The sequence below is a fragment of the Hyla sarda genome, chromosome 6, assembly GCF_029499605.1.
Source record: "Hyla sarda isolate aHylSar1 chromosome 6, aHylSar1.hap1, whole genome shotgun sequence".
NCBI classification, from domain to species: domain Eukaryota; kingdom Metazoa; phylum Chordata; class Amphibia; order Anura; family Hylidae; genus Hyla; species Hyla sarda.
In genome coordinates, this window is record NC_079194.1 from 153,119,258 (window position 1) to 153,144,151 (window position 24,894).

Genomic DNA, 24,894 nt, shown 5'->3' on the forward strand with positions numbered 1-24,894 from the left:
CAAAAATGTGCAGTTCTGGACTTTAATATTTTTATTTTACTCCATTGTCCGGTTTAATTAACATTATATTTTAATTCAGTCATTTACGCATGCGGCGATACTGCATATGTTTATTTTTATACATTTTATCTGTAAAATGGGAAAAGGGGTGTCATGATCACACCCTATCGGTCCAGCCAAGACATTAGAGAGAGTGTGATGGTGCAAGGGTTAAAGCCGCCAGACCTCTGGGTATCCACTACTAGTCCCAGCAAGTCACCAAATTAACCCTTAGATAAACGTGTTTCCACCAGAGCTGCCTTCAGAAAGGTGAGCTCCTATATTTAGAGATCAAAGACCAGAGCTGATTAATTAAACATTTAATCTGATAAAAGGTATCACAGTGCTATATATATAAAAAATAAACAAATGACATACAGTTACAAAAATATGAAAGAGTTTAGCAAGGCACGTTCAGAAAACAAAAGATGAAGTTCTTTCAGCATGATGGTATAGCCCTCCTTGGGAGTGAGAGTCCAGCTCTTGTCAGCTTTTTGCTCAGCCTTGAACACCCTCAGTCTAGCATTGTTAAAATATTATATATCTGCCTTTTTGGAGGGCCAGGGGGGCATCTCTGTTCCTGGCCCTCTTATCTGGTTGATTATATGATGGGACCAGAGTACCCCTCACATCCTGCTGCTTCAAAAGAGCCTCTGACTTCAAAGGAGATACAAATAAACAGCCAGACCCCCAATAAAATGCAATACACAAACCCACAGTCTGAATGACCTCTCACCCCCAGGTCTTAGGTTATACACAGATACAATAAAAACACATGTATGTTTCCATAATCAGGCCTTGGGCCTGACAAGGGTGTCATTCAAACTTTTATTAGGGGGAGGGGTTATACACACTTATAACATTTTTTTCAATTTTTATTTTTTATATATTTTTTTTTCCCCATAGGGGACTATAACATGGAATCTTTAGATTCCTAACACTGATCAATGCTATGCTATTACACAGCATTGATCTGTGTTATCTGCGCTCTGTTGCTCTAGCCTGCCAAAGCAGTCTGGAGCCACAGAATGAAGATTGGATGGCACTGAGGCAGGTAGTGACCCTCTGGTTCTCCCGATCACCCATTACCCATAGGTCCCACAATCGCTTTTATCACGGGATCTAAAGGCTTAACAGCCTCTTTAATAGAGGGTTAAAAGACTTCACATCCTAATTAAAGTGGAGTCACAGACAATGAATATGCAAATTGAGCAGACACAGACCCACCTCCTGCACACTATTCACTAAATTCAGCAGAGGATCTTCTGAGGGACAAATTTAAGTAAGTAGTAGTAGTGAGAGTCGGCACTCGTCACCTTGGCGTGGTGCTCGTGGACAGGTGAGCAATAGGTAAGTGGAAGGAATCCCGGCACACACAATCTTGGATGCAAATCACCTGAAGTGTTTATTCATCATAAGCGTACATAGTGATATGGCAATTCACAGAACGCGTTTTGGCCACCTCATGGTCTTCAACAACTGATCAGTTGATGAAGGCCATGAGGTGGCCAAAACGCGTTCTGTGAATTGCCATATCACTATGTACGCTTATGATGAATAAACACTTCAGGTGATTTGCATCCAAGATTGTGTGTGCCGGGATTCCTTCCACTTACATATTTAAGTAAGTGACCCCTCATTGGACTGCTGTTTACCCACACTATAACCCAGTGAATTGAGTTGAGTGTGTGTGAACAGGCTGACAGTTTTCTTTTAACATGGAAAATAAAATACTCCCAGCAGGTCTCCTCCATATTTGTGAGGTCAATTGGCAAGTGGCATGCAAAACACAACATTTTAGTAACAATCCCAAAAAGGGCCAACAGTTAAACACAAACTGCTAAGTGTTGCAGAGAAATAATATGAATAAAGTATACATATAAATTTACAGTTTGTGAAAGGAGACCCAAATCAGTATGTAACATCAGAAGTTTACCTTCTTCCTAGCATGAAGATCCAAAATAGATCCCATTACTCCACCTCATTCTAATGTAGGGGTAGGCAACCTTTTGGTATCTCTGTGCCCCAAATTGTTTTCAAAGCCGCTTAGTGTGCCGACAATTTAGGTGTGGCTTGTTGTGGGTGGGGTTTGTGGGGGTGTGGCTTGTCACAGGGTGGGATTTTTCAGAATGTTCCCTTTATATTGCTGTTAAGACCTTATAGTGAGAACAAGTTTTTGTTCAGCATGGATAACCATTTTAATTCAGACCAGCTAAATTCAGACCCTTCCATAATACAGACCCCAGTATCAAACCCCTACATCAGTGGTCTTCAACCTGCTGCCCTCCAGATGTTGCAAAACTACAACTCCCAGCATGCCCGGACAGCCGTTGGCTGTCCGTGCATGCTGGGAGTCGTAGTTTTGCAACATCTGGAGGTCCGCAGGTTGAAGACCAATGCCCTACATGATACAGACCCCAGTATCAAACCCCACTGCATAATACAGATCCCGGAATGAGACCCCACCATTAGGGATGTCCCGATACCATTTTTTTAAGACCGAGTACTGATACTTTAATTCTAGTACTCGCCGATACCAATCGAGTACTTTTTTTTTATTTAATTTTTTTAAAGGGTATCTGTCACCAGGGTGACCCGGTTTCTGGCGCTGCTTACCGTGCTGATATGTGGGTTCCTTGTTGTGTACAATGGAGGCGTCTGCTGTAGTATGAGCCAAGATTTCTCTCTTCTCCAGTGGCACAGTTGCATTTTTTATTCTACCCCACAAATATATATATATATATATATATATATATATGTGCCGATTTTTCTGTGTTTTTAAAGCACCCAAAAATTGTGTGAATAGTAGACTTAAAGGGGTATTCCAGGCAAAACCTTTTTTTATATATATATCAACTGGCTCCGAAAAATTTTACAGATTTGTAAATTACTTCTATTAGAAAATCTTAATCCTTCCAATAGTTATTAGCTTCTGAAGTTTTCTGTCTAACTGCTCAATGATGATGTCATGTCCCGGGAGCTGTGCATGATGGGAGAAAATCCCCATAGGAACTGCACAGCTCCCGGGACGCGAGTCATCAGAGAGCAGTTAGACAGAAAACAATTCAACTTCAGAAGCTAATAACTGTTGGAAGGATTAAGATTTTTTTTAATTGAAGTAATTTACAAATCTGTTTAACTTTCCGGAGCCAGTTGATATATAAAATAAAGTTTTGGCCTGGAATACCCATTTAAAAAACATCCTATTATAGTACAAAAACCTAAAAATTGCTGTGATAAAAAGGGGTTAATTTTGACAATGGCATGACACCCCCCACCCCCAATCTGGTGGTTCCCCACTGAGCTCTTCTCTCCAGCACAGAGACTTGGTTTCTCTGGTGTTTTACTGATTCTTTGGAATTGTTCCCCATAGGGATCAATTATTTTACACTAGAAATGCACCTGATCAGTTTAGTGACGCCCGGATCTCTGTATGTAAGCTGTTACCCAGCCGATCTCTGAATGGAAAAACCACCTGCCCAATGAATTCTGTGGGTACAGCACCTAATGACAGAAGCACCTAATGTATGTGTATGTTGGGCTGGTTGTGTGTAACAGGAGCGTTGTTCTCCCACTAGTTTAAAGGACATCTGCAGCGTTACAAACACTTATCCCCTATCCTCAAGATAGGGGATAAGTGTTTGATCGCGGGGAGTCCGAACGCTGGGGCCTCCGGCGATCTCCTGTACGGGGCCGCGGCTCTCCCAGCATGACATTGCGGCCGGCACGCCTCCTCCATACATCTCTATGGGAGAGGCGGGGAGGCAGCATTCGTGCCTCCCCGCATTCCCCATAGAACAACTCACCATGAGCGCTTATGGCGGTGCCCCGTTAGGGAGATCGGGGGGGGGGGGGTCCCAGCGGTCGGACCCCCCGCGATCAAACACTTATCACCTATCCTGTGGATAGGGGATAAGTGTAATGCCACTGCAGTTGTCCTTTAAGGCAGTGTTTCTCAAGCGCGGTCCTCAAGTCCCCCCAACAGGTCATGTTTTCTGGATTTCCTTAGCCTTTCACAGGGGATATAATTCTGGTCAGTGAATCAGGCATCACCACAGTTATATCACCCGTGAAAGACAAAGGAAAACCTGAAAACATGTCCTGTTGGGGGGGTCTTGAGGACTGCGCTTGAGAAACACTGGTTTAAAGGGGTACTCCGCCCCTAGACATCTTATCCCTTATCCAAAGGATAGGGGATAAGATGTCTGATCGCGGGGGTCCCGCCACTGGGAACTCCCACGATCTCTCATGCAGCACCCCCTGTCATCTGCTGCATGGAGCGAACTTCATTCATTTTACCTTAACTTTAATTCTTGCAAAAACAGCACCACTCCTGTCCACAGGTTGTGTCTGGTATTGCAAATATGCTCCATTTAGTTGAATAAGACAGAACTGCAGTACTACACAAGACCTGTTGACAAGAGTGGTGCTGTTTATGCAGAAAAAAAAGCTGTTTGTTTTGTTTGTTTGTTTTTTCCCCTTTAATCCTGGACAACTCCTTTTAAGGGTAGGAATAATTCTTGTAGCAGAAATGTTGCAGATTTTCACATTTAACTCCACCACGTTAACAGTAGCAGAATCGTAGACAATTTTTACTCCTTTTAGCCACACGCTCCAGGAGAAAAAAAATCATCACACGATTTTGACTTTCAAAATCCGCATAAGTTTATTTGTTTCTTTATCTGCATAATCTGCATTTTGAAATCCGTAGCAGAAAGTTCACAGACAACTCTGCAGCTTTTCTGTTACATGTATACCTATCCTCAACGCCCCCTTACATGTTAGAAAAGATGGAAGGCTGACTGTCTAATGTGTATGGGCCTCCCCCTGTCAGGGAGGAGAGGGATTGTTGGATTTCATCTGACAGACCCTTTTATTTCTTTGAGAAATAAAACACTGGAGGAGTCTGGCAGCAGTTTACCCCTCATCTTTCCATTCAGCATTCATGAATGCTTGGTTATGCTGAATGTTTAGGCCTCTTTCACACTGCCAATATGCTCTTGCAAATTCAGCCGTCAAACTCCTTCTTTTTTTTTTTTTTCATTTTTTGTAATTTTGCCGGTGTATACAGGCAAATAACGGGTCCCGATGGACCCCATTGTATTCAAGCACAATTTTTTCTCCGGCTTCTCTCGAACCTAAAATAACGGGCTTTACACTGCCGGAGACTGCCGGGTTTGATCACTGTTGGCCGAAAGATAGCTGTCACATGTATATGGGCAACTTTATTCTCTTTGCTACAGTTGCATAGTTAAGTACACTTTGAGATAAAGTAACTGGATTTATACTTGCACTGATACATTGAAAGAAACTACATTTCACCTTCTGGATGTAAACAGTTGTTTCCATTCACAGTCCACAAGAAGAGAACTTGAGAATCGACCAAAAGACATTTGGGGGGGATTTATCATTCCCTGTGCCAGTGCAGAGTGGCAATATTCTTTGCATAAGCTTTATTTATTTATTTATTATTTATTTTTTTAAACAAAAGGAGAGTTTTTGAAACATTTGATTATTCAAAGACTGCGCTGGCACAGAAAAATTGTGCAATTTTGCTAGCACAAGGAATGATACATTTCTCCCATAGTTTGTTTTAAAAAAATTACTCTTACATTATCTAAGGTTTATATGTAAACTAGCTGGCTGCTTTACATCATTATCTTGAGTCATATAACATTTCTGACACTCACACTGTTCTCTTTCAGGTACTTCTGACAGATGGCCTCACCAGATAGTCCTGAACGGGACCCACTGTCTCCTGAAGAAATTTTACCTGAGCTGACAGACGAAGAGGAAGAAGATGATAGGGATCAGTCTTCAGACCATGAGCTGGAGAGAGAGGAGGAAGAGGATGATATTGACCATAATGATCCATTAGAAGAGAAGGATTTATCCACTGACTCTAATGAACCCTTATCGGGCTCAGGAGAACACATTTCACCCTTCTCAAACAATAAACATTCCCCAAAACCTTTTCCAGAGGATAAAGCCATTTCTGGGTCCCTCTTAGAACCCCTCCAAGAGTCTCCAGATTCCCCTACAATGGACGAAGGCATTTTGGACATTGCCGAAAAAAATCAATCTGGCTCAGAAGAACACGAGAGACATTGTATTAAGTCTCCTCATCCCTCTGATGATGATGATCACTTGAGTCAGAATAAATCTCCTGGCTCAGAGAGTGAACCAAATCAAGACATTCAACACTTTACCAAAGAGGAAGATGATGACCACGGACGAGGCAATGACCTTCACGACGAAGCTTCTTCTGTAACAAGAGAACTGGATGAGCATGAACTGGATTACGATGAGGAGGTCCCAGAAGACACGGCAGGACCAAACCAGGAAGATGACCAAGAGAAACTTGTGGGTGATGATGAAGATGAAAAAGAGAAAGAAGGTTCTCCACTCAATGAGAAGAAAGAAAGTGAGAAGACTGAAGAGCCGAAGGATAAGAAGGAGGAGGATGATGGAGAAATCGATGAAGGGGAGATTGATGTAAGTGATTTTGAGTTGTTTGGTTCATTCTATTTTACATAGTTTTGTTGTATTTTATTTAGTTGTTTTTTGTCTTGATAGTACATTTTAATTTGTTGGCTTACCTCAGATATAGAACTGGTAGAAAGATTAACCCCTTAAGGACACAGCCCATTTTGGCCTTAAGGACGCAGCCAATTTTAGTTTTTTTTTTGTATGAATATATATTTCTTTTATATTTCCAACCACAGACTAGTATGAGGGCTTGTTTTTTGTGTGACCAGTTGTCCTTTGTAATGACATCACTCATTTTACCATAAAATGTATGGCAAAATAAATAAAAAAATACTATTTGTGTGGGGAAATTGAAAAGAAAACCGCAATTTGGCAAATTTTGGAAAGTTTCGTTTTCACGCTGTACAATTTACGGTAAAAAATGACAACTTGTTTTCTTTATTCAGTAGGTCAATACGATTAAAATGATACCCATGATTACATACTTTTCTATTATTGTACCGCTTTAAAAAAAATCTCAAACTTTTTAACCAAATTAGTATGTTTAAAATCCCTCTATTTTGATGACCTATAACTTTTTCATTTTGCCGTATAAGCGGCGGTATGAGGGCTAAGTTTTTGCACCATGATCTGTACTTTGTATTGATACCACATTTGAAACTTTGAAATAAATTATTATTTATTAAATATTATGTGACAAAAAGCAGCAATTTTGGCCTTGTTATTAAATTTTTTAATGCCATTCACCGAACGGGATCAATAACATTACATTTTTATCGTTCGGACATTTACGCATACGGCGATACCAACCGCGAGCATCGGAGCGATACTCGGGTCATGCGCACCAGGTCCTGGCTGCTGATAGTAGCCAGGGACCCACTGGTAATGGCTGACATCCGCGATCGTGCGGATGTCCGCCATTAACCCCTCAGATGCCATGATCAATATAGATCACGGCATCTGCGGCAGTACGGACACTAAAATGGACTGCCGCGGTGGTCTGATCATCCAGAACAGCAGCCGGAGGTCCCCTCACCTGCCTCCACTGCCTTCCACGGGTCTTCTGCTCTGGTCTGAGATTGAGTAGACACAGAGCAGAAGATGACAGATAATACTGATCAGTGCTATGCCCTATGCATAGCACTGAACAGTATTAGCAATTGAATGATTACTATAAATAAAAGGGAAAAATCCCCTCCTTCCCCCCCCAATAAAAATGTAAAAATGTCAGTTTTCCCCCATTTTACCCCAAAGAAGTGTAACACATTTTTTTTGAATAAATATATTTGGTATCGCTGTGTGTGTGAATATCCGAACCATTAAAATATAATGTTAATTATCCCGTACGGTGAACGGTGTGAACGTAAAAAAAAGAAAAAGTCCAAAATTGCATTATTTTTTTTTTTTTTAAGCAGTATAATAGAAAAGTATGTAATCATGGGTATCATTTTAATTGTATTGACCCACAGAATAAAGAAAACAGGTCTATTTTTACTATAAATTGTACAGCATAAAAACGAAACTTCCCAAAATTAGCAAAATTGCGGTTTTCTTATCAATTTCCCCACACAAATAGTATTTTTAGGTTGCGCCATACATTTATGGTAAAGTGAGTGATGTCATTACAAAGGACAACTGTCGCGCAAAAAACAAGCCCTCATACTAGTCTGTGGATGAAATTATAAGTTATTATTTTTAGAAGGCGAGGAGGGAAAAATGGAAACTTAAAAATAAAATTGTCCTTAAGGGGTTAAGTATCAGGGCACCAGTACTTACATTTACGTCCTGTGTCGTTAAGGGGTTAAAGGAAATACTCCAGACAAAACTAATACTAGGACATAAGTGCCAAGCACGACACAGGGATTCAAAGAAAATCTGGAGACTCGGCCTGTTTTGGCCCTGCACTTTGCAAACCTTACTTTTGCCAGGGGAGTAGTTTATACTCTTCTACAAATAAATGATTGCGTGAAAAGGATTGTTTGAGTAAGAAACTCATTGGCCATTATTACAAGACCATTCTAAAGACTCCAGAACTCTACTGTTAAGAATGATGATGTAGAGGGGAGTGTTGTAGACCCTTCCTGCCAACCAGACCCAGAATCTTGAAAATGAACACTGCTATGACAAATACTGTAGTTTAGCCCCAGTACAGCTGTAGGATCCGCATGCATAATCAGTGGAGAGGTGATGATGATTTTCACTGAAGCACTGCTTCCCCTTTGTGCTGCGAACCCCTCCGATCACACAATTTATGGCCCCTCATACAGAAGCGCGCCTTCCTGTCTTAGCATTGTTATCTTTACCTTGGAGCAGGAATGATACAGAAATAGTCAGAGGCACTTTAAAAACACCATAATGTTCTAAATGGATGTATCCTTTATAGAGGGGTGTATACGGTGGGCTTAGGGGCGGAGTCTGATCTAGGGTAGGGACACAGGCTGCACGATTTATCGCAATCGAATCACGTTTTTTTTGTGGAATGCCATACAACGATTTCACCCTATGAAAAAACATGCGATTATGCGGTGTAACAGTAAGCCACGAGCTGAAGGTTTCGGGAAGCGCGCTCGGAAGCAGACATGCAGATAAATCCCGGTGCAGAGTCGGTCACTGGGCTTTGGCAGCTGCAGGCTCAGCTCTCGATGGCGTTGCCCGGCCCCTCCAGCCCGCATCTTACTGTCTCTCCTCCGAGCAGTGGTCAGCGCTGGGAGGAGGTGACTTAACCCCACCACGGCTGGTCACCATTTATATACGGCTCAGCCGCGGAGTAGGGGTTTATGAAGCGAGTTCAGGAGCTGAGCTCGCTTAATACTGGATAATGCCGGACATCACCGATCCGAGTGATGTCCGGTATTAACCCTTTAGACACTGCAATCAACGTTGATCGCTGTCTGATCGCTTTTGGCTGTCTGGGCATGCTGGGAGTTGTAGTTTTGCAACAACTGGAGACGCACTGTAGGAAAACACTGCTCCATGGGGATTAAAAAAAATTGTGAAAAAAATTAATGTGAATAAGCCCCCTCCCCTAAATAAAAGTTTAAATCCCCTTATTTTTCAAATAAAATAAACAAAAATAAACCTAAACATACATGATATGCATAAATGTACAAACTATTAAAATATAATGATGAAACCGGACAGTCAATGGCGTAAATGTAAAAAAAAAAAAAAAAAAATACCAAGTCCAAAGTTGCTGATTATTGGTTCCTTCTTATAGCAGGAAAAAATAAGTGATCAAAAAGTCTAATCAAAACAGAAATGGTGCCAATAAAAAATACAGATGACGGCGCAAATAAGCTCCATTACTGCCCCGTATATGGAAAAATAAGAAAGTTTTAGGGGTCAGAACGGGACATTTTAAAGGAGTACGCCAGTACAGTAAAACTTTAGATCGCGGGGATCTGACTGCTGGGACCCACCGCGATCCCCTGCATGGCACCCTGGCAGTCACCAGGAAGAGGGGGGCATGCCGACCCCCACACGAAGCATCAGCTGACACATCCCCTCCATGTATCTCATAGAGCTACATGGAGGGGGGTGTTGGCCACCACTTAATGCGGGGGTCGATGCACCACCTTCTTACGGGACTGCCAGGGCACCGTGCAGGAGATCACGGGGGTCCTAGCGATGAAACTCCCCACGATCTAAAACGTATTCCCTTTCCTTTGGATTGGGGATACGTTTTACTGCACTGGAGTACTCCAATCCCCCCATTTTATGTTGGCTATATGAAATGAGGAGATTGGACATGAAATAGGAGGGATTTTACCATTTGTTTATTATATCACAATTGCATATCGAAATTGCAATATTTACCTCCATAATCGCACGTTTTCCACAAATCGTGCAGCCCTAGTAGTGACCCAGGTCTGATGCTGGTCACTAAGCCATCTAGATTTCTGTCACTAGTGATTGCCACCTCTAGGTGGTTAGACGCCACCTGCTGGTCATCTGAAAACCTCTATGGCTACCATGATTGGCAGTTTGACCGTTCTCTGCTATCCATGTTTATTGCTGTGTACATTTTATGTGATCTACAATGGCACAGAGAAGTCCTTTAGAGGTACAAAACTTTAATACATTTAAAAACAAGATGGAATGAAAAGTGATAAATTGACTACTACCCCAAAATGATACATCACCATGCTAAAAACAAGTCCTCACACAGCTTCATAGATAGAAAATGTTTTAGGGGTGAGTAAATAATGTTGCAAAGTTTGAGATGTGTCCAGTGCTAAGAAATGTATCCCCTGTTCGCAGGATAGGGGATAAATGTGTGATTGGGGTCCGACCGCAGGGACCCCCTGCGATCTCCTATATGGGGCCCCGGTTCGGCCCAGGCTGAGCTTCTATGTGAGACGTTTTGCACACAGCAGGTCAGTACAAACATGCCCCCTCCATTCATCTCTATGGCCGAGATGAATGTCGCGTCTCTTCCTCTCCCATAGAGATGATTGGAGGGGAGAGGGTTTTGACGAGCTGACGTGCTGGGTACAAAACGCGCTCTAGCAGCGCCGAGCTGAGGCCTTGTACTGGAGATCACGGACGGTCCCTGTGGATAAAGGGATAAATGTCTTCACACTGGACATATTCTTTAATTTTTTTCAAAAGTTTTAAAATTTCACAAAGACTATAAATCGGGTATTGCTCTTTCTTACCCACAGACGTAAGTAAGCTTGTCAGATTTACAGCACGATGATTTCCGCCACAATTATTCCCCCATTACGTTTTATAGTAAAATGAATTAAAAAGTGCAATTAGTCCTTCAAAGCAAGTTCTTTATATGACTCTCAAAGTAAAATTTTGCCTCTTAGAAGGCGAGGAGAAGAAACAAAGATGATTTTACAGTTGAAAACATATTAGTGCGAGACATTTTCTAATTGCTTTTCTCTCTGTTTCATACAGTCTTTTTCTTAACCATTGTCTCCTCCTTTACACAAAGCTGCATTGAAAAGTTTACATCTGCGTGGTCTTTTTCTTTGGCGCAAAACAAAAAAATAAACTGATTTGTTACACACTGGTCACCAGGGCACCTGAAGGATCCCATTGAAATAAATGGGGTCCATCAGGTTTTGTCATGGTGACCAGCATTTTACTTGACAAAATAGCACAGCGGGCTGCACTTTATCAGGTTTTGTTAAAGGGGTACTCCGGTGAAAACCTTATTTTATTTTATTTTTAATCAACTGGTGCCAGAAAGTTAAACAGACTTGTAAATTACTTCTATTAAAAAATCTTAATCCTTCCTGTACTTATTAGCTGCTGAATACTACAGTGGAAATTCTTTTCCGTTTGAAACGCAGAGCTGTCTGCTGACATCATGAGCACAGTGCTCTCTGCTGACATCTCTCTCCAGAGTAAAAGGAAATCCCCATAGCAAACATATGCTGCTCTGGACAGTTCTTAAAATGGACAGAGATGTCAGCAGAGAGCACTGTGCTCATGATGTCAGCAGACAGTTCTGTGTTTCAAAAAGAAAATAATTTCCGCTGTAGTATTCAGCAGCTAATAAGTACAGGAAGGATTAAGATTTTTTAATAGAAGTAATTTACAAATCTGTTTAACTTTCTGGCACCAGTTGATTTAAAAAAAAAAAAGTTTTTCACCGGAGTACCCCTTTAAAAAAAAAAAAAAACTGACAATATCGACTCCCAACAGCGCCTCCAGCATAAAGGAGAACCCCGGCTTAACTAATAAAAGGAAAGTATTTTGTGCATTTTAACGTGGATGCAAAGTACATGCAGCTATATGTAAAATATATAGTTGTGCCCTCTATGCTGCACGGTTTCTGTGCTTTCCTGTCCTCCACAGATTTTGCAATGCTTCTGCTGTAATGAATCAAAAGTGCACAGTGGGAGACCCCGGAGGAGCCTGAGTCCTACTGTAATATCTGTAAAAAGCAGCATAAATTCACAGAGATGTACATTGACATTATAGAACATCTAAACCTTGTTTCTCAACCAGTGTGCCTCCAAATATTGCAAAACTACAACTTTCAGCATGCCCAGAAAATCGCTTTGGAATTGTAGATTTGTCTGGGTGCGCTGGGAGTTGTAGTTTTTAAACATGTGAAGACACTGGTTGAGAAGCACTTATCTGGAATCTCTGGTTGCCTCTCTGTATATACAGACAACACGGTCCAGGTACTTCACATGTTTCCAAAAGATTTTTGGATTAAAAAATGTGGATAAAAGAAGAAAATGCAATACTTTATTTCAACAGTAGGGGTTGTGCAACCACCAATATCTGCCCTGAAAACCTTTCTATTCCTTTTGTTACCATTAGGTGTCAGTATTGTAGCCAAGAAAACAGTAATTGTATTTAGCACTGTAAATGTTGCTCAAGTAATACCTTATAATATGTAACATGTTATATAGAAAGGTCGCTATTTATTTATTCTGCTCTTGAACCAGTTCTTTGAGCATGACCCGCTCTATGCATATGGGGTCATCACTTTGCTATACGTTACCTGGTTGTCCCATCTGATGTGAAATTTCACGTTTTATAATAAACTAAGGTGTTATTCAACATAAAATTGAAGGCCTATCCTCCTGATAGGCTAGTGTTTTCCAAACAGTGTGTCTCCACCTGTTGCAAAACTACAACTCCCAGCATGCCCGGACAGCCTTTGGCTGTCCGGGCATGCTGGGAGTTGTGGTTTTGCAACAGCTGGAGACACACTGTTTGGAAAACAGTGATAAGGGTGCATGCACACCACGTTTTTGCAATAAAGTTCCTGTATCAGGTTTTTGATGAAAACAGATTCTTCAAAACCTGACTAAACTGTATCAAAACTTGTGAACAAATTTTAACCCATATACGGTTGAAAACCGTATACGGTTTGAAAAATGATGTCCGGTTGCATCCGTTTTTTTTTTTTTTTAAAGAAAAAAGTATATGTTTGTAACTTTTCACTCCATTTTTAATAAAGTTTCACTTGTTTGATTGAAATTCCAAGAAAAAAAACTGCACTAAGTCAAAAACCGTATGGTGATAACCGTATGGAACCGTACGCACATACAGTTCTGTACGGTTCCCATTGACTCCCATGTTTAACAAAAAATAAAAACATACGGTTTAATACAGTTTTTCACCCGGACCAAAAAATATGGTAGACTGCAGTTTTGGGTACAGGTAAGAAAAACAGACAAAACCGTATAAGACACAAAACGGACTAAACCGGATGATGCGTTTTGACATACGGTTTACAATGTTAAGTCAATGCATACAGTTTTCTATACGGTTCCATACAGTTTTAAAAGGGGTTATCCAGGAAATAACTTTTTTTTTACATATATCAACTGGCTCCAGAAAGTTAAACAGATTTGTAAATTACTTCTATTAAAAAAATCTTAATCCTTTCAGTACTTATGAGCTTCTGAAGTTAAGGTTGTTCAAGTTCTCTCTGATGACACGTGTCTCGGGAAATGCCCAGTTTAGAAGAGGTTTGCTATGGGGATTTGCTTCTAAACTGGGTGATTCCTGAGACACATGTCAGCAGAGAGCACTTAGACAGAAAAGTACAACCTTAACTTCAGAAGCTCATAAGTACTGAAAGGATTAAGATTTTTTAATAGAAGTAATTTACAAATCTGTTTAACTTTCCGGAGCCAGTTGATATATAATTTTTTTTTTTCTTGGAATACCCCTTTAACTTGAAACCGTATACGGGAACTTTATGGCAAAAACGTGTTGTGCGTGCACCCATAGGCCATCAGTATCAGATTGACAGAAGTCACCTGACACCTTTGCCAAGCAGCTGTTTAGAGAGGCCATGTAAAGCCTCTTTAATGTTTGCTGGCAGTTGTCCCTGGCCGCACTATACTCTTTGTAGCGAGGTTGCAGTGTTTTTGAAGGTCCTGCAGTGTTGTTCATTTTATGTGACCCCCTCCCCCCCTGTATTGTTTTTCTTTTTACCTCTATATACCACATTGAGAGAGTTTTACACTTTTCAAAGGCTGTATTCTTACTGTGTAATAAGCTGACTGTTACCTGTGTCCATGGAGTTTGTAGAAATCGCAATCTTTCCTTATATCCAGACTGAGTATAATTTTATCTTACAGGATGATGACCTTGAGGAGGGTGAAGTGAAGGATCCAAATGACAGAAAAACCAGACCTCGGCTAACCTGTCGCTTCTTCATGAAAGGTAAAGATCCGACCAGCTCTTGCTGCAAAGCGTCTCCTCTATTGTCTTCTCAGTTCCTACTAAAGTGACCTGCACGACATAACGCTGATGAGGATGCGCTGCCTCCATGCACCATAAAATGTGTGTAACAGCAGATAGAATCACTGTTATTCCACAGTATATGTGTATATATAAAAAAAATTAAATATATATAATATTATTTTTTTTTTTTTTATAAAATTGCTTCTGGCATGGTAAAAGTTTAATAAAATTCCTGGAATTTTTGAGTTTTACTTGAGATGAATAACAATTACCAAAACATTTTAAGTTTCTCATAATAATTATAATGTTTAATAAACTTTTTGTAAAGTTTACTACAATTTTTAATTATTTGTAGATTGTTGCTAGTCAAAGCATCAAAGAATTACTGAGTTTCAGATTTTGTTAGTGTTTTAGGATAGATGGAAATTTTTTTTTTTGGATGTGAGAGGACAGCAAGGCTTGGTTCACGGAGATTCCGCTTCCATTGCGTTGAATTCAGCTGAATTCTGCTGCTCTGTTCACATGGCGGAATTTCCGTGCCAGATGTTTCCGGCACGGAAATTCAGTTTTTTTGTGTCCGCACAAAGAATTAACATGTTCCTTCTTTGCGTGGAGACTGCGCAGAATGCATAGCCATCTGTGAAACGGCGCATTCCCGTGGGGTCCTAGCGCCGGCATTTTATGCTGCCACCCTCAGATTGCGGAATGTCCGCACGGTTATTCTCCATGCACACATTCCGTCGTGTGAACATAGCCTGAAAATGGCACTTCTGGCTTTGCATGCCCCCATTGATGCCATTAACTGTAAAAGATAAATAAAATCAGAATTTAATACTTAGGAGACTTGTGTTTACAATGACGGCAACTGTCTCCCTTCTGGTCCAGACTGCATTCCGTCTGCTCAAAAGCACAGACTTTGGTCTCCTGGCAGGAGACCAAACCCAAGAAGTGCTGTCTGGCCATAGGCAGTGAATAATGCTCACTCTCTACCTGTGTATGAAACATGGAGAGCGAGTGCTATTCACTGCCGAGGACCACACTGCACTTCCTAAGTTTGGACTCCTGCCAGGAGGGTAAAGTTTATGCTTTTGAGCAGACGGAGTGCGGTCTGGGCCAGAAGGGAGACCCCTAGTGACCAGATTTATAAGGCCATGAAAGTGACGTAAAAATATTTTTTTTTATTTGGCAGGGAGTAAATTACAAATCTTATTTTACCTGTTGTATCATATGCAAATAATAATTTTAATGACAGGGCCCATTTAAGAAAAATAACAAAATTCTTGGCCATTAGGCATCTCTGGTCTGTTGACTGCCTGTTAAAAGACTTGTCTCTAGTAACGAATTGACCAGAACACATGAATTGGGGGCAGGCTTTGTTACTGCTCTGTATATGAGCCTGGGCTGTGGATCTGCCATCTGTACGCTTGTCTCTGTTCTTAGATGAACCAGCACTGTCCCCCAAGTGGTTGGGAAGGCGTTCCAAAGCATTACAGTGCACGCCCACTATAAGACTGTACCAAGAAGTTAGTGCAGGTCATCCTGATGACAGATTCTCTTTAAATAAGCACACGGGGATGGGGGGGGTGGTTCCTGCTCAGTGAATCGCTGGCAGCTTGGCAGTGATTGGCTGAGCAGCAATGTGATGTTCTAATCCCCGGCCCTGGTCTTTTTCCTTGTGCTGGGGCTCAATACGTCACATTGCTGCTCAGTCCATCACTGGTCTAGAAGGGACATTGCGGCGTTCAGCGATTTGTTGAGCCACAACATAATGTATTGACCATGGGTTACCAGTAAGAGTAGCACATCTGAAACTGCCGCAGGACAACGGAGGCATGAGGAGAGTAGTGGGGAGGTAAGTAGGCGTATGTTTGGGTTGTTGTTTTTTCTAATAGCGGGCAGAATGGGAATGTTGCTTTAAAAAAAAAATTAATAAAATAAAAGTTCCTGGAGTAAACCTTCTGTAAAATCCTACCTCTTGGAATCGAAGGCCAGAAGGGTACGGCATGGGGCACCTAACAGCTTTGAGATTTTAGATATTATGGTGGTTCTTGTCACCTAGGAGGTTAAACAGCTGAGATCAGAGAGTTATCTCCACTCAAACTGCCTGATCTAGTAGAAAGTGGGTACATTACAGCTCCCAGATGAAGCGTTTCTTTAGGATTTGAAGGGGTATTCCAGGCCAAAACTTTTTTTTTTATATATCAACTGCCTCCGGAAAGTTAAACATTTGTAAATTACTTCTATTAAAAAATCTTAATCCTTGCAATAGTTATTAGCTTCTGAAGTTGAGTTGTTGTTTTCTGTCTAACTGCTCTCTGATGACTCGTGTCCTGGGAGCTGTGCAGTTCCTATGGGGATATTTTCCCATCATGCACATCACCGGGACGTGACATCATCATTGAGCAGTTAGACAGATAACTTCAGAAGCTAATAACTATTGGAAGGATTAAGATTTTTTAATAGACGTAATTTACAAATCTGTTTAACTTTCCGGAGCCAGTTGACATATAAAAAAAGGTTTTGCCTGGAATACCCCTTTAACACTATTTCTGGCATCCAGCTGGAGCTTTATTTGTAATTTTATGTTGATCTGGATAGCTGGAAATACTTTCAGTATTGCCGATTGGCTGAGAGCTGCTCAGGGATTTTCTCACTGCCCTCCTAAAAACACAAATGTTAAAAAATAAATAAATAAATAAAAAGTAATGTGGTGGTAAATGGGCTTTGTTATCTCAGTACAGTGTTTCCCAACCAGGGTGCCTCCAGCTGTTGCAAAACTACAACTCCCAGCATGCCCGAACAGCCGTTGGCTGTCCGGGCATGCTGAGAGTTGTAGTTTTGCAACAGCTGGAGGCACCCTGGTTCGGAAACACAGGCTAAGTAGCATCTTCAGTAGGAACATTTGCCATGAACATGATGTGGCTTTGGATACCATGTGCGGAGAGAAAAAAAAGCATGTTGTTGTGTTTTTTTGTGTGTTTCTGTATGGAAATTGCATTGAATGACTAATCCCAATTGAATGAGGCTTATTTGTAGAGATGAGCGAATTTACAGTAAATTCGATTCGTCACGAACTTCTCGGCTCGGCAGTTGATGACTTTTCCTGCATAAATTAGTTCAGCTTTCAGGTGCTCCCGTGGGCTGGAAAAGGTGGATACAGTCCTAGGAGACTCTTTCCTAGGACTGTATCCACCTTTTCCAGCCCACGGGAGCACCTGAAGGCTGTTCTAATTTACGCAGGATAAGTCATCAACTGCCGAGCCGAGAAGTTCATGACAATTCGAATTTACTGTAAGTTCGCTCATCTCTACTGCTGAGGTATGTAAAGTAAAAATCTACCTCAGGGGACATACCCTCTGATTTCTTATATAAGCAATGGGTTTTTCCAGCTCCTGCATGGGTCCCTATTCTTGTGGCCTGTAACCGGCCTTTGCATCCTTGCCGAGGGTTACCTAGCAGAAGGAACTCCGGCAGCACAGCGTATCTCCGGAGAAGAGTGCCGATCTTGTGGGAGGTCATTAGCTGAGAGTTACATAGCGGAAGTAGCATTTTGGGTGAAGGGATATTCTATCTGGCAGGCCACAGAGTAAGAGATCTAAAATAGGAGGGGCAGAAACCCCAGCAGCACAGAGCATTTTAGGAGACTGGTCCATTTCTTTGAATACATTATTATACAGCCAGTCACTTTCCGTAGCTCTGGGCAGTGTTTTTCCGCTGTAAACGTGTAACAATGCTTGTAATGATTTTTTCTTTTAAAGAAGGATCGAAGGAAGGTAAAAAATGTGACCTCACAGTTCGGGGATTTTATTGACCTGGCAACAACAAGCATTATTTCATAGCTGTGGGAAAAACCAGAAAGCTAGTCATTGCCCTACCTACAAGCATCACGGCATGGCAGACAGGAAGCCTTAACCCCTTGGGGACAGAGCCCATTTTGACCCTAGGGACCAGAGCATTTTTTGAAATTGTGACCACTGTCACTTTAAACATTAATAACTCTGGGATGCTTGTACTTTTGAATTTGATTCAGAGATTGTTTTTTCGTGACATATTCTACTTTATGTAAGTGGTAAAATTTTGTCGATACGATACTTGCATCATTTCTTGGTGAAAAATGCAAAAATTTCATGAAAAATTAGAAAATTTAGCATTTTTCTAACTTTGAAGCTCTCTTCTTGTAAGGAAAATAGACATTCCAAATAAATTATATATTGATTCATATATGCAATATGTCTACTTTAGATTTGCATCATAAAGTTGACATGTTTTTACTTTTTGAAGACATCAGAGGGCTTCAAAGTATAGCAGCAGTTTTCCAATTTTTCAAGTAAATTTCAAAATCAGAGTTTTTCAGGGACCAGTTCAGTTTTGAAGGGAATTTGAATGTCTTTATGTTAGAAATACCCTATAATGGACCCATTATGAAAACTGCACCCCTCAACGTATTCAAAATGACATTCAGAAAGTTTGTTAACCCTTTAGGTGTTTCACAGGAAAGTGGATGCGAAAATTCAAAATCTTCATTTTCATGTTCTTGTAGACCCATATTTTTTATTTTTCAAGGGGTAAAAGGAGAAAAGGCCCCCCAAAATGTGTAACTCAATTTCTCTTGAATAAGGAAATACCTCATATGTGGATGTAAAGTGCTCTGTGGGCGCACTAGAGGGCTCAGAAGAGAAGGAGTGACAATGGGATTTTGGAGAGCAAATTTTGCTGAAATGGTTTTTGGGGGACATGTCGCATTTAGGAAGCCCCTACAGTGCCAGAACAGCGAAAAACACCCCACATGGCATACTACTTGGGAAACTCCACCCCTCAAGACACGTAACAAGGGGTCCAGTGAGCCTTAACACCCCACAGGTGGTTGACACATTTTCAATAAAGTTGGACGTGAAATTGAAAAATAGTATTTTTTTCACTAAAATGCTGATGTTACCCCAAATTTTTCATTTTCGCAAGGGGTAATAGGTGAAAATGTCCCCCAAAATTTGAAACCCCATTTCTCTCAAGTAAGGAAATACCTCATATGTGGATGTAAAGTGATCTGTGGGTGCACTAGAGGGCTCAGAAGGGAAGGAGAGACATTGGGCTTTTGGAAAGGGAATTTTGGTGAAATGGTTTTTGGGGGGAAGCCCCAATGGTGCCAGAACAGCAAAAAACACCCCACATGGCACACTATTTGGGAAACTACCCCCCTCAACGAACGTAACAAGGGGTGTAGTGAGCATTTACACCCCACTGGCGTTTGACAGATCTTTGGAACAGTGGGCTGTGCAAATGAAAAATTATATTCTTAATTTTCACGGACCACTGTTTCAAAAAATATGGCAGTCACCTGTGGGGTGTAAATACTCACTGTATCCCTTGTTACGTTCCGTGAGGGGTGTAGTTTCCAAAATGGGGTCACATGTGGGTATTTATTTATTTTGCGTTTGTCAGAACCATTTTAACCAGCAACCACCACTGTGCAAATCACCAGTTTAGGCCTCAAATGTACATGGAGCTCTATCACTCCTGAGTCTTGTTATGCGCCCGCAGAGAATTTTACGACCACATATGGGGTGTTTCCCTACTTGGAAGAAATTGTGTTACAAATTTTGGGGGTCTTTTTCTCCTTTTACCTTTTATGAAAATGAAAAGAATGGGGCAACACCAGCATGTTAGAGTTAAAAAAACTTTTTTTTTTTACATTAACATGCTCTTGTAGACCCCAACTTTACCTTTTCATAAGGGGTAAAAGGAGAAAAAGCCCCCCAAAATTTGTAGCACAATTTCTCCCGAGTACGGAAATACCCCATATGTGCATTTGAGGCCTAAATTAGGGATTTTCATAGGGGTGTACCCGAATGCAAGTGTTACACTTGCCTCCTCCACCAAAAATATTGTACGCCAGTTTTCCCCAAACAGGGTGCCTCCAGCTGTTGCAAAGCTGCTAAATACTGGGAGTTATTTTGCAACAGCTGGAGGCTCCGTTTTTTTGAAAAACTGGCATACAAGATGTTTTTATTTGGGGGGGGGGCAGCAACAGTGTAAGGAGGTAGTGTATATGTAGTGTTTTTACTCTTTATTTAGGGTTAGTGTAGTGAAGTGTAGTGTTTTTAGGGTACATGCACACGGGCAGAGATTTACAGTGAGTTTCCCACAGCAGCGGTAAATTAGCCGCATCTCAAACTTGAAGCGGGAAACTTGCTGTAAACCCGCCCGCATGAATGTGCCCTGTACATTCATGTGGGGGAAGGGATTGGGGGGGGCAAAACTACAACTCCCAGCCTGCACTGACATACCATGCATGCTGGGAGTTGTAGTTATGCAACAGCTGGAGGCACACTGGGTTAGGTAACAGACTACCGCAGTGTTTCCGCACCAGTGTCTGTTTCCTAACTCAGTGTTTTCCAACCCATGTGCCTCCAGCTGTTGCAAAGCTACAACTCCCAGCATGCATGGTCTGTCAGCGCATGCTGGGAGTTATAGTTTTGCAACAGCAGGAGGCACACAGGTTGGGAAACTCTGAGTTAGGAAACAGACAATGTTTCACAACTAGTGCGCCTCCAGTTGTTGCAATACTACAACTCCCAGCATGCCCAAGCAGCCGAAGGGCATGTTGGGAGTTGTACTTATGCAACAACTGGAGGAGAACAGTATGGAGACCACTGTATAGTGGTCTCCAAACTGTAGCCCTACAGATGTTGCAAGACTTCAACTCCAAGCATGCCCAGATTGCCCAGACAGGCTGGGAGTTGTAGTTCGGCAACTTTACAGCGATCTTCACAGCTGTATGTGGGAATCTGCCGCCGCCTCCACTTGCCTGCGCCTCCTGTCAGCCGATCCCTGGTCCTCGGTCGCCGCGTGAACCCAGGTAACCGGCGGTCCCCGCAACGCCCCCCCGCACTTCGCTGCCATCTTCCCCTGCTCTGCCCCGACATCCAGGGGCGGGCAGAGACGGGGAAATAAACGGGCCCCTGCGATTCGCCGATTGGCCACATCGGCCAATCGCAGGGGATAGGAGGAGGTGGCGGCACACTGCCACCTTGCTCCTATCCTATAGGATGATCGGGGCTGTTTCTGACAGCTCCGACCATCCCCGTTTTCCGGCCTATTGGGTCATCAGAGACCCGATCAGCCCGGAAAAGACTTGAATCGCCGATCTGAATTAGACCCCCCCAGGGACCCTCCCAGGGCATTTGCACGGGATGCCTGGCGGCTAGTGGCGGGGATCGAAATTCCCACGGGTGTACAGGTACGCCCTTGGTCCTTAAGTACTAGGATGCAAGGGCATATCCATATGCCCGTGGTCCCCAACAGGTTAAAGGAAAACTCCGATGCAGCCTCCCCCCCTAAAAAATGTAATGCCATAATGTAGCCCATTAAAATACCTTTTGATGGAGCCCTCAATCGTGTAGAAGGGCCCAGCCGTTTTCGCATTATGTGCCCGGCCCGCGCTGTAAAAACTACATCTCCCAGCATGCCCGCTCGTCACATCCGGCCTGTATCTCCCCTGCTCGGCCCCCTCCAGAAATTATAATAAATCACGCCCCCTCCGCGTTTGCTGAGCTGAGCCTATGGCAGCTCAGCTCAACGCATATATGAATATATTAGTGAGGGGTAGCCGACTCCGGGCTGGGAGGCCGGCAGAGCCCCCAATGACTCATGGGAGGTATGAGTCACCGGGCTAAGTTGCCGGTGGAGCGCTCGGAATAAGCGGTTGAGCGTCATCAAATGCAGGTAAAGGACCCAGCTTCCAGGCAGCGGAAAAATGCAAGAGAAGACCGGGAAAGGGGCCATATGGAAAGCGCAAGTATATTAGAATGCTATATAACTTTGCTTGATACTTCTTTTGCCCCAGAAAAGATTTGCATCGGAGTACTCCTTTAAAGGGGTAAGCCGGGGAAAACTTTTATTTATTTTTTTTTTATCAACTGATGCCAGAAAGTTAAACAGATTTGTAAATTACTTCTATTAAAATATCTTAATCCTTCCAGTACCTATTAGCTGCTGAATACTACAGAGGAAATTCTTTTCTTTTTGGAACACAGAGCTCTCTGCTGACATTTCTGTCCATTTTAGGAACTGTCCAGAGCAGCATATGTTTTCTATGGGGATTTTCTTCTACTCTGGACAGTTCTTAAAATGGACAGAGATGTCAGCAGAGAGCACTGTGCTCGTGATGTCAGCAGAGAGCTCTGTATTCCAAAAAATAATTTCCTCTGTAGTATTCAGCAGCTAATAAATACTGGAAGAATTAAGATTTTTTAATAGTAGTAATTTACAAATCTGTTTAGCTTTCTGGCACCAGTTGATTTAAAAAAAAAAAATGGTTTTCCACTGGCGTACCCCTTTAAGGCTTCCTTCACACATACTTTTAGCTTAGCCTTTTTTTGCCCTGAAAAAACTAAAAAATGTTGTGTTTTTTTAAACTCTCTGCCCATTGGAGTGAAAATGGTCTGAAAAACTGTCACTGGTCCAAAAAAATGCCACTGAAGGGAGCAAAAAAAGTCAAATAAAAATGCATTTTGCCATGTGTCATCCATGTTTTTTTTCCCTACATTGTTTACTCTAGAGAGACTATCCAATGTCTTGCCCTTGCAATACAGGAATATGGGTGCACTACTGTGGTAGATGTATACAATGACATTGGCTATCCCTCAACACTGAAAATTGAGACATTCGCCAGTGTATCCTTATATGAAGGACACACCAGAGCCCGCACACCAACGCCAAGGTTTCTCAAATGGCGCGGGAACTAACGCTAATCCTACCTGTGCGTGATAAGCAAAGCGGGCCAGTGGGCAATTACGGCAGCATTTGGTCGATGTCTTGCCCTTGCCTACAAATAGTATGGCGATGAAGGGGTGAGCACAAGTAAACATAAGCTCACTCAAGCACCACAGCCCCTTTGCACTGTTAAACCACTAATCTAATATTAATGGCCTATCCAGGAGACACCCCATCATCTTTTGCAGGTTGAATGCCCACTTTATGCACTGAACATATAGTGCAAAATAGATTTCAGGGGAACAAAATTGATATGAAGTTTCTAGTGTGTGGTATCCTGATGAATTTGGTGGGGTTTAGTTTTATTCTTAAATTTAAAGAAGCACTATTTAATTATTTTTCCTATATAGTGCAGCATAGGCTATTATTCAAGGGTAATATAGAGCTTCTTGTCAATGACTTGTGTTTACCTTATTAGATGATGTGGTAGGCATTGGGTTTCAGCCACATTGATCCCTTTTCCATCGCTGAAATGGTTTTGTAGTGCTGTCTCAATTTCACATGAATCGTCTGGCTTTGCAAAGAGGAGCTGGAGTCTCATCACTGCTGTCACTGATTTGGCTACAGTTTCTGGACTTAGCCCGGGTGAACAAATTATCTTATAAGTTAGTGTTTTTTTGTTTTGTTTTTTAACTCTTTTTAGAGAATTATTGCCATTAGAAGAAATGATATTTGACCAATAATCACAATTGAGGTGTTTTATGAATATTTTAAATCTTTACCTGTGTCCGCACATCAAATATTTACAGCATTTTTCACTCATTTTTATTGTTTGGTTTTGCTTTAGTTGTTCAAAATTGCTGTAAAATTGACAAGTTTTCACAGTGAGTTGCACAATTGTGGTAAACAATTTGGGCTTATCACTGAAAAAAAAATGCTTTAAAAAAACACAGCCTCACGGAAAATGTATAACTACTATGTATCATGACTCCCTAGAGATACCAGCAGCATACAGATCAGGGTGGGGAGGGGTCTGATAGGTGATGATGTCATCATGTAGTTCACAGGACAGACCACTTCTGTTGACACGTTAAACATCGTTATTTTCTGTGGGTCAGGCTGGCTATAAAAACCCTCCTCCGGAGCACACAGCGGGATGAATCAGGCGCTGAGACCAAGTAAAGGGTAAGGCTGCATTCTCATCTTGTTTTTACACTACGGTTGCTGTATTGGGCTGGGGGAGGGGCAAACTGGGCTCTCCCGTACCTCAGCCGGACCAGCTCTGAACTCCATTCACTTTAATGAGCCGACCGGAGTCAAACGGTGACTCCGGTCGGCTCATTCTTGACCCATGTCCAGTTTTGTGACCAGACCTAAAACCGTAGTATACATGTGTAAACAAACCCTTAGGGGGAGATTTACCAAAACCTGTCCAGAGGAAAAGCAAATTTGATAAATCCCCCCCAGCCCCCCTTCAGATGTGGA

General features: G+C 41.9%; 1 protein-coding gene across 3 annotated transcripts in view; it reads left to right on the forward strand.

The window, feature by feature from the left end:
- Window positions 1-24,894, forward strand: part of ZC3H18 (zinc finger CCCH-type containing 18) — a 166,403-nt gene that overhangs the window by 16,885 nt on the left and 124,624 nt on the right. For all 3 annotated transcript variants that reach the window (XM_056525578.1, XM_056525579.1, XM_056525580.1), the window contains exons 2-3: window positions 5,745-6,534; window positions 14,592-14,676. In XM_056525578.1, the coding sequence (XP_056381553.1) occupies window positions 5,758-6,534; window positions 14,592-14,676 (862 nt within the window). In that variant the 5' untranslated portion in view covers window positions 5,745-5,757. The remainder of the gene's footprint in view (window positions 1-5,744; window positions 6,535-14,591; window positions 14,677-24,894) is intronic.